An 11368-nucleotide genomic window follows, 5' to 3' on the forward strand; every position below is an offset into this window, starting at 1 on the left:
AACTGATGATGCATCACCTACAAAACCAATCACAAGATGCCTCAGTGTGTAGTGGCGGCCTTTGTTTACCAAATGGATATTTAAAAAAAGCAAAGCAGCAAATAGAAACACAAAGAAGTCAGCAAGGATGCCAGTTTACAGGACAGGTTTTACCATTCTAACTTTTGGATGTAAATTCATATGCATCCATCACTCTGAGCAATCAATATTCAAATTTCTCTTTGAAAGTTTCTTTTGCTGCTGTGCTTGGTTTTCACTTATTGCTTCTTCCTTTGTTGCATTTAGATCCCAACGAGCTGTCACTTATCACTGTAAAAAAGGATACTCACAGCATTTGATATGCATTACAAAGAAAGAAGCGCATGATGTGGTGGAAACATTGCACGATGTGGTTATTAAGACATCTATAAAGGACAAGAGCATGCTTTAGAGAGCCATACTAAGCCTGAAAGTACTGGATATAATACATTGGAGTAACCTTTAAGGAGAGGGGGATTCACTAAGGATTTGAAAATCGTGGAGAAAGGAAAATGTGGTAGGGAGAGGTAGAGAATCTGGTAGTTTTGAATTTCTTGGAAACTGAGCTGGGCCACAAAATGATGTTGACATTGAGGATGTAGGATGATATACTTCCAGTTTCGTGTGAAAATGCTACCATTGAGTGCCTTGGAATATTTTGCCATGGTATAGTGCTTCATAAATATAAGTTGTTGTTGTTTAGGAGGAATAATGTATGACAATGTGGTATTGACTTTGTGCTCTTGTTAAAATAGAAGCAATTGAGGGAGAAATGGACTCTATGCAGCAGGGAAATTGGCATTCATTTTATATATTTACATACTACTGCACAAGAGATAATATAAGACCTTCTTTAAAGAAAGGATAATATTTGGGCCTCCGCTGGGCTTTATCTTCCTCAATGCAAGGAAATTTGCGCCACTTCATAATTTATTTTATGTGTGCTTTCCAATTTCTTGGATTCTGTGTTTTCCCTTCAGTACAAAAGTTCTCTTATCATTTCTCACTCTTGCAATGTCATGAAGTAATAATAATCAATCACTTCCATTTTTCCCATATACCTCTTTCGCATCTTTGCCAATGTAGTATGAAAGGCCAGGGGTCAGATGACAGTGACAAAACTACTGACCCCCATAGTCAGATGATAGCATTGCCTATCAGGTCGGAAGCTATACCACTGTCAATCGGGTCTGGCTCCGCCCCACCCATTAAAGAGCGCACCTGAGGATTGGCTCATAACCCACCTTTGTTCTTGACCCTGAATCATTGGCTTGTTTCACCTGAGTGGGCTCCACCCCGCTACAGCCCTATAAAAGATGGTACACATGGGGTCCCGTCCTCTTTTCCGATTGCTGCTGGGGTCGAGACCACAGGTGAGATGGTGCACTTCCACAGGGGTCTAGGAGCGTCATGAGTAGATTCCCAGTAGCGTAGAGCCGTTGTTTGTCCCGATTCAGGGGGTCCAGACAACGTATTTGTTCGTTCCCTGATAGTTTGTACTAGTTCGTTGTGTGTGTGTGAGCGTGTGTGCACGTCACCCCTGTTGCAACCCCCCCCCCCCCCCCCCCACGTTTCGCGATCACACTAGTGCGAGGGTGCATTTGTCCTTCGCATTCTGTTCCCATGTCGGTCTTTGTGAATAAAATCCTCCTTTTAAAGCACAAAGACTGTGTGTCCAGATACCTTTTATCTTTAAGATACCAAATGAACCTTTCTCATAACAGCCTTTTCTCACTTTTCCTGTTTACCAAGTTGGGACTTCCTGTGATGCATGGTATATTAAAGGCTCCTATTGCTCTGATAAACCAAGACTCTCCTAAAATGGGCTGGGGGTACTGGGAGACGGAAAGGAGTGGGAGGAAAGAAAGGTTGGGTTAGAAGGATGGAAACAAAAATATTTCATTAAGTACTTCATAACAAAAGTGCGAAAAGGAAAGAGGAATGCCAATCGCGTAGCAAGATTGGCTTCATGATTTTGCTGAAGAAATAGGCATGTGGAATATTGTTTAAAATAATTACATTTTGAAGTCATCTTTCTCTGTCTGATATTTTCACGTTTCAATAAATGATCTTGGAGATTGCAGAGCTAGATCAGTATCTCAGCTCACCTAGAGAACATCCAAATCATTTTATTAACTGATATGTAGATAGTTCTACATATCTAATTATTTCTTATGAGATTTTGAATGTTAAGGGATCTTTCTTATTATTTGAGTCATTATTGTAGTTTTCTCTGCCATATTTGTTCGTGTTAGATAAGCCAACAAAATGGACAGTCATAAAAAAGTTTGAGATCTGTTTACAAAATGCTAATCAATCAGTTTTGGGAAGAAAGCATGTTGTTCTCGTCCTTTAACATCCTACCAAGGCCTCTTGACTCCAATGGGATGTGATTCTCCCAACACAATGCTCATCTATCTTCTTAGCAGTACGTACAGAGCAACCCCCAAAGTTGCTGTGCTATTTGTGCTCTGTGCTGAACACCTGATAGCATTTCATTTCATCAGCGAATCCCAATTTGTTGGCGTGAATGAAATACAAGCAGTCTTTGTAATCACCAATGACATCAGCCTTAAAGGAAAACTTTAAGCTATCGAAATGGTCATGAGGGCTTCCATTCCAGCCATAACACCTGATTGTGGTCTTGCATATGCTCCGTGTGTTCTTTTACATATAAGGACCAGGTTCTTTAGCTGCTGCCCCAGTAACCAAGCTATTCTGATAGAGGAAGAGGTAACCAGTAACTAATTGAAAGGAAAAACAAATATTTTTGCACACAGTCTCTGTGGGGCTGACAGAAAGCTCTTCTCTCCTGAAGCTCGTAAGTTCCCTTTTCAATCTTTGGACACTTTAATCTAGCAGGCAGATTCTGCAACTAGTATCTGAACTGGGTAATCATAGGAAACGCCCATTAGTAGCTGTCATGTCATTACACTCTGCAATGGCATTAGCCACTGTTATTTACGTTTTAGATGCATTCGAGCTTGTAAAATATTGGAGAGTTTGGGTTAAGTCTGAGTCCTATGTGATAGAGTTTGGTTATGTACTTCAGTGTCAGTAAACTGGAGGAATTAGCCCCTGATGTAAATATTGGGTCAAAGATATGCATTTAAGTTGATCAGCCAGTTTTATTCCACTTCAGGTTCAAATGAAGTCTGATACTTCACCAAAAACATCAACATTATCTTTCATTATAGGCAAGTGCAATTAAAACAAATCTCTGGATATTAATCTCTCTTGGGAAATGAGTGAGAGGAGTCAGAGAAAATGTTTCTCCAGTTTTTAGTTTCTTTATAAAGTGACCACTGAAAAAAGAAACAAACAAAAATATGTAGTGTGGACACCTTGGATAGTATACAAATGCATAATTGCCACACCAGTAAACTGACAATGAAGCCAGTTCTTCAAAGAGTTTTAAGGCTGGCTTACCCATCAGTGTACCATTTGTATGTAACATTCGCAAGTGTTTGAGACATATCAGCAGCCTACTTTCTTATCCTCGTGTTTACTTTTGGCTTTGAAGTGTAAATGAAACAGATTCATGCCAGTCATTTGGACCATTTGCCTTGCCTGCTGTGTCATGTTCTTTTGTACATCAGGATGCTGGCAACACATACATCAGGAGGTATTTTACAGTTAATATTACTGGTCTGGTATAATGTACTGGTGCTAAAATAAAAGTTGTTTCTAACTTTATTTTGCTTTGTAGGAGGAGATAAGACAAGGCAAATAAAACCTTTCCAGATTGTGGCAATGGGTTTGTGCTTTTTTTTAGAATATTATGAAACAAAAACAACGTACTTTGGAGTTAAGGTTGATGTCTAAAGCTATTTAAGTTAGAGACTTTAGCATGCTTTTAAATGGCTGATTAAATTTCATAGTTTCACCTCTTAACACTTGCAGGGCACCAGCAGACCTTCACATTATTATGTATTGTGGGATGACAATCGATTCACAGCAGATGAGCTTCAGATCCTGACCTATCAGTTGTGTCACACATATGTGCGCTGCACTCGCTCAGTCTCCATTCCGGCACCAGCTTATTATGCCAGATTGGTAGCATTCAGGGCAAGGTACCACCTGGTGGACAAAGAACATGACAGGTAAGGGGAGTGATCTGAATAAAAACTGTAAATTTACTTTCCTGATTTATATGTATTTTATTGCACAATGAAAAATCTTAATCATGCCTTTTCCTACAGTGTGGCATCTTTTGTCAAGAGGCTACACTGTAGGAATGAAGTAAAAAAAACAAAATGCTGGTAATATTTAGCATATCAGGCAACATGTACAAACAGAATTACTATTTTAGGTCAATGACCATTCATCACAACTGCAAAAATTTAAAGTTTTAAAAATTTAAACAAAGGGACGATGATAAAAAGTGAATGCCTGTGCTGGGTTGGTAGAGGAGAGATTAAATGAAAAAAGGAATGACAGTGGAAGGCAAAGAAAAATAATGAGATTATAGAAGGTAATGGGTCTTGAGAAGTCATAAATGGGAACAGGGGAATAATTAACTGAAATTGTGTAGCTCAGTGTTGAGTCCAGAAGACTGTAATGTCTGTAATCAAAAGATGAAATACTGTTCCTCAGGCTTCTGTTGAATTTCACTGGCAGTTCAGAGCAAAAGTGGAGCGAAGAATGAAAGAACACGTGACTGGTTAGCTTTTGGTTATGCTTGCAAACTGCAAAGAGGCTTTCTATAAAACGATCACCCAATCTGCATTTGGTTTTCACAATGCATGAGCAAAGTATTCAACGGACAGAGTGCAGATGCTCCACAAAATGATAAACTCATCTGCATCGTAAATGTCAAATGCAATAGACCAGGTTGAAAGAGGTGCAAGTGAACCTCTGCCTCACTTGGCTGCTTAGGTCCCTGGATGGTGGTGAAGGAACAGGTGTTACACCACCTTTGGCTGTGGGGAAAAGTGCCAGGGGATGGGGAGGGATGAGTGGACCAGGAGGTCATGATGAAGAGAGTCGTCCCTGCAGGAGGGTGGAAGGGAATCTGCTACTGCATGTGATCACGTTGGAGCTGGTGGAGAATAATGTGTTGGATGTAAAGGTAGCTGGGAGGAAAGGTGAGGACCAAAAGAACTCTATTGCTCTTCTGTCTGGAGGGATAGTGAGAGTAAACGTGTGGGAAATGGATGAAATGCACCTGAGGGCTCCATCAACAATAGCAGAGGGGAAGCCAAAGTTTCCAGAGAAGGACATTTCAGAAGCTCTGGAGCAAAAGGCATCATCTTGAGAACAGATGTGGCAGAGACCGAGAAATTGAGAAAAAGGAACGCCATCTTTACAGGAGGCAGGGTGGGAGGACGTAGAATCAAAGTAGCTGTGGATTTATAGGAGATGTCAGTGGCAAGTCTGTCTCCTGAGATGGAGACGAAGATCCAGAAAAGGAAGTGTCAGAGGTATTCTGGGTGAATTTGAGGTAGGGTGGAAGTTGATAAAGGTGATGGAAATTGGTGAAGGTGATGAAATTAAGGAGCCTCTACACGAGTGCGGGAAGCAACACCAATGCAATCATAGAGTCATCGATGTAGCAGAGAAAGTGTTAGGTGGGGTGTACCAGAATAAGCTTGGAGTAAGGACTATTCCACATAGCCAACAAAAAGACAGGCATAGCTAGAGCCCATGCAAGTGCCCATGGCTACCCCTTTGATCTGGAGAAATTGGGAGGAATCAAAATAAGTTGTTTTGGGTAAGGACCAGTTCTACCAAGCAGATAAGAGTGTTGGTGGAGGGGAACTGGTTGAGTCTTTGGTCAGAGTTATTTCAACTAAGTAAGTTAATATGGATTGTTATAATGGCTTATCCTACAATTACATAATTTATAGCACTATTCAACTGGAGGAATGCTTGACGTTTCACTTCGCTTCAGTTAAAAATAGTGGTTGCTTGTTTTTGCTAATTTCAAATCAAATAAAATTTGTGGGTGTTACATCTGCCTTGTCAGGATTGTGCTGTTGATCCTCAAATACTTCCACAGAAAATGTCTGCATCGACCTATGCAATATGTGCAAGGGTCTTGGAAGAAGACGTTAGAGTTGAACAGAAGTTTGCAAGCACAGATGGGTTAAGGGCAATTTTTCTGAGGTGGATGCAATGGTAATTGTGAAAGATATGGTTACTGCGCCCCAAAAGATGAAACCATTACAATGGCAACTGAAAGACAAGACAGAAATACGGGTACTTAGTAGTTTAGTGAAAATGGAAGTAAGTCTCAAATGTGGTGGTAAAGGACCTGGCCAAGGAAGGAATGAAATCAGAGTTGAGATACTGGCTGAGATATGCAATTGCTTTGGGTGTTTTTGGTGAGATCAGGGATGGTGTTGAGGAAATCCCATGAGCTTCTCGCAGTTAAAGTGAGGTTGGAAGGACAGTGGAGAGTGATTTAAGGAGGGAGTTGTTGGAGCAAAGGAACCAGGATTTACCTTTGCCTGCCCATCCACTCCAACCAGAACAGAGGGTCCATTTCTACTGCTAATTAACTGTACCAAGTCTTTAAGTTTACACTCTTTGGATTGGGGAGAACCAACTTGGGCCTGTTTCATGGAAAATTTACAGATATGGTTTGGTCAGGATGATGGTGTCAAAGGTGGTGAAGGTGTCGTCCTGCAATTAACACCAGCTGTAATGCTGTGGGGAATAGTGTTCAAGGCTAGGTTGGGAGTTTAAACATGCACTGGTAAGCATCATTAGGAAGGTTTTCCTAGAGGTACTTGATAAATTAGTGGTGTTGAAGATGTCTGCTGGCTCATTTGGTCTTGCTCTTTAACAAAAAACCAGTTCACCTGTTTCAGCATTTGTTCCTTAAATGAGGCAAGTACTTAACTTTCAACTTACTACTTCACAAGTAGTAAGAACCTTAACTTTCTCTCATCTTAGCCTGTTACAGCTGCTAGTATCTTCTACAGCAAGTTGTTATACTGGACAAATGAAGGAGAATTTAGTTCATTTTCCTACTTTCTTTACAGTGGAGAAGGCAGTCATATCTCTGGACAGAGTAACGGACGGGATCCCCAGGCACTGGCTAAAGCTGTACAAGTTCACCAGGACACCTTACGCACAATGTACTTCGCTTAACCCTGTGATTGTTTAGTCACTTCAACTTGCCAGCCTTCTGGACTATAAGCAGCCATGCAAGAACATATAAGCACCTTCCACAGAAAACGTCTTAGAGGTTGGAAGGGGTCAACATGTATTTTACAAGGAACAATTTTCAAAGAACTAATAACTAGTGGAGAAAGATTGACCAAGCAGATTATAGGAAAGATGTCAAACTCTTCTACATGACAAAAACACATTTCACATTTATGTTTTATTTTTTACACGTATTTATGCAATATATTGATAACTTAATGTCAAGTGCAAATGTTCACCACTGCCAAACTCCTGTTAGTTTTTAGAGACATGTGGATTCAAGAAAATGCTTGGTAAGCAACTACTTCAACGGAATCGTTCAAGGGTTTAAAAAAAACCTATAGGTCCAAAAGCTGAACTTTTCAATTTAGTGCCTGGATTAGTAATTATTTGAATCTGTAAGTCTGATGGACGGCAGAATATTTTTCATACATTTTCTGAAGTTGGCACCAAACATATCACTTTCAACCTGTTTTTGTTCTTTGTGATGTCTCTTTTTTTTAATTGTGCTTTCAAGTTTCATCCTAACAAGTGCAGAAAGTTGTGTATTTACACAATCTAAAGGAATCTTAATGTTATACGGTCACTTTCTAAAGTCTGGACTTTAGAAAGTTATTATGAATATATGAGTAAGTCCTGAGGCAGAGCAAATGGAAACCTGTAAATTATTTTTTTAAAATATCACATTAAGAATCTTAAGAAGTTGTGACGGCTGCACTTCACTTTTACTGATATTGTGAGCCACTCCTGCACAGCCCCCTTTATACACGAGGGGGTGAATATGGCAGCAATGAAACACGTAGATTTATAGATTGAGTTTTAGCAGACAGCTAAATGAATAAAGCAGAGCCTGGGGTCGTTTTAAGAATTGCTGTTCTCTGAATGATCTTTAGTTACTTAGCAGAAGGATTGCACGCTAACTGAACTCGCACAGTAGTTCTCTTCGGAAGCTGCTAATCATTTGGAAGTATTTGTGGATGAACAAGAAGCATAGCTTAAATCTTTTTAAAGGGCATTTACTTCTAAGATTTTAAATCTGTTTTTTTTCTATAAGTGAACCTGTACAAAGGTTGAAGTTTGTTTTAAATATTTTAATCCTTATTTGTAATCTTCTTGCTCCCAATTACATACCCATTATGTTTTTATTTAAAGAGAAAAGGATGGTATTATGTTCAAGATGAGAGAGATTTCACTGCTGGCAAACTGGAGATTTTGCAACCCACTATCCACATAAAACGTGTTGAGTGGCATCACCTGATTAATGTTTCCTGCATTGTTCCCTGATGGTGTGAATGCTTATAGTCTTGGAGGAGTTCCCTTCTTCTGCAGGTATTATATTTTAATTTATTGGACCAACCATCCTGTGAAACCACTAAGTAGAACTTTGAGCAGCTTTGCCATACGATTCATATGTACAACACTAAATTGAGACAAGTACAAACTTAATGAAGGTAACTACCAGCTGGACAAATGATCCTAGAAGGACAAGTGTAATGTTCTAATCCATATCCCAGTGCTATATTTACAGACTTTAATATAACAAGCAAATTCTCCCAAAATACTCGCTCCAATATTCATAATGGGGTTCAGTTTTATATTCACCATTTGCACAGGATGAAAAAGACTGAAAATGAGGCACAATCCAGCCTGAAAATTTGTATATAACACTAACATTAATAGAGCACTACAAATTGACAGAGTAAATACTTCTGTCATTAAAAAGGTAATACAAATATGATTATCAAGAGAAAACCATGAAAGCATTTCACAACCCTGAATTTTACTTATGAATCCTTTGACTTCATCCCCACCCCCTTCAATTTTCATCCTTAAGGAGCTGACTTGTTGGAATGTGCTGTGTAGATGTTCCCTGCTGGTTGATATCTCATGCATAATGCCTTTGTTTATGTCTGAATGAAGAAAGTGAATAATTGAGAAGCCATTCAAATATCAGGGTCATGATTGCTCACTCCCATTCTTACTCAGTATGACCAAACTTGCTTTGCAGCAGCAAAGGTTGCTTTGTAGCAACTGAAACCCTGATTGATGTGCCCTATTCTGGATAAAGTCATTTTAACCCTGCCACCCTTAGCTGCTGTCTGTCTGGAATTCAGTACTTGACACAATCTTAAAAATCAAATAGAGGATCGCATAGTGTGCATGGCTCAGTTACACACTGCCTTTGCCAGCTGCTGTCAAGGGAACTTTTGCATCATTTTTCTGAACAACCACTTATTTTTATGGTGTCATAGCGAAGTACCTCAAGTAACTTCAGGAGCATTATCAAACGAAATATGTCATCAAGCCACATACATAACAAGTATGTTTGAGGTGTGATTTAGAGGAAAGAGGGGTAGGTGGGTTTAGAGCAGGAGTTTTAAAGTCCTGCACCCTAGCAATTGAAGACATTTGTCAAATGTTCAACAATTATATTTGGGGAAGATCAAAAGACCTGAATTGAAGGAGTGCAGATATTTTATAGGGTTCTAGGGCTGGAGGAGATTAGAGAGAGACCAGCACAAAATATAGAAGGTTTAAGAGCCTTTTTGAAACAACTACCCCAAATCCAATTGAAATAGGTGCAAGATTAAATCTGGCATCTGCAAGAGGAAGATCATTACCTCAACTTACTCTTTTTCTGTCTTTTATAGCTGGCAATAACAGAGCTTAATGTTAGTGACATCTCCATTAGGTATTTGGCATGCAGTGCACATACAGTTGGGAAATCTTTATAAATTGACTTATCTTCATGTGAAGTAATAGAAGATCTATTACTTCACACTAGATTGGGATATACTGGGATTTAACCTTCAAGAAAAGTTACAGAAAGACTCATAATGGAGAGCCTGAAATTCAGTTATGTTCAATGTGCAATACATTGCCTCTTGGAGTTCACCTGACTTTAGCTTGGACATTTAGGAAGGGTTACTGTTGTTTATCCCACATATATATTGGGGTACTTGCAGAAGCTTGGAAGCTGAACACTATTTGCCTTTACAGTTAAGAAATTATGTGTAACAAGAAAAGCACAAATAACTTCAAATATACACAACTTTCATTCTCCCTGCTGCCTTAAATAGCGAAATTCTAACAAGAAAGGACTTAGTTTACAGAGGTTGATTAACTGCATATCTTTATTCTTGGCCAATGCAGATAATGAAGGTCTATGTGAAAATTATATGGGGCTATCCCAATGTTTTCAGTAAATTGCTGCATATCAAATTCAACCAATGATATTTGTTGAGTTAGTCAATTTTAACTAGTTATGTCATTATCTTTGTATTAGGGACCTGCTTCAGGTCACTATCCATCAATCCTTGCTAAGAAAGCAGGGGTATGGGCAGCAGGATCAGGATTGGTCATGGTTCCTTTCATTGTCCAACTGCTGAAAAGATGGATTTGGAATTGTGGAACTGGAATTGAAGTTGGTGCCTTTAAGGGGAAAGTTCAAAGCTGGAAAAAGAGAGAAGGGTACTTGTTTGAGCAGAAATTAAAAGGAGCTTGAAACATTCATATTTCATCAGCATCAGTTAAGAGGGTATGAGATGATCAGTATATCATCCCCAAACCTCAGTAAGCTTTCATAACTCATCAATTCAATCATCTGGCTTTACTTCATGAAGTAGAGACCGAGCCCAAAGCCATGTCTGTGGATATTCCTATTGAAATAAAATGTTCCCAGCTAAGGTATTGCCTTGGTGCTGGGAGTTATGCTCAAGAATTTACTGAGGCAGAGTAGTTTATTTTCTTACACTGAACCAATATACTGAAGTTAACAATATTTATAATTTTCTATGTTTCTTTTCCTTGCTGCACAAGTGTTTTTAAGAAATAAAATGATTTGAAGCAACTTTTGAAGTAATTTTATTTAGAGCATTCCACAATAAGTGCCTCCTTTTACCAATTTTTAGTAAACACACTGGTTAAAAAGAGAAGCATAAATTCAACCAAATGGAAACATGTAACATAAAAGCCAACTGTAAAGCCAGTTATATAATCACTTACAGATAATTTACTTTTTAAGATCTTTTGTTTTCGGAAACTGCACTGAAGAGGTGTTTTTCTCAGTAATTTGGCTACCCATAATCTTTGGTCTAAAATATATTGCAATGAAACTGCTGAAGGTGCTTCGTGCCTCTTGGTACGAAATAATTTAGGGTGGCATTGGTCAGAAATTTTATAACTCAGCAGACAC

General features: G+C 39.0%; 1 protein-coding gene across 1 annotated transcript in view; it reads left to right on the forward strand.

The window, feature by feature from the left end:
• Nucleotides 1–10925, forward strand: part of LOC127581584 (protein argonaute-1-like) — a 70750-nt gene extending 59825 nt beyond the window's left edge. Inside the window, exons 18-19 of the mRNA XM_052036070.1 lie at nucleotides 3922–4121; nucleotides 7008–10925. Of these exons, the coding sequence (XP_051892030.1) occupies nucleotides 3922–4121; nucleotides 7008–7116 (309 nt within the window). The 3' untranslated portion in view covers nucleotides 7117–10925. The remainder of the gene's footprint in view (nucleotides 1–3921; nucleotides 4122–7007) is intronic.
• Nucleotides 10926–11368: the final 443 nt, after the last annotated feature.

The sequence above is a fragment of the Pristis pectinata genome, chromosome 22 (genome assembly GCF_009764475.1).
Source record: "Pristis pectinata isolate sPriPec2 chromosome 22, sPriPec2.1.pri, whole genome shotgun sequence".
Classification (NCBI taxonomy): domain Eukaryota; kingdom Metazoa; phylum Chordata; class Chondrichthyes; order Rhinopristiformes; family Pristidae; genus Pristis; species Pristis pectinata.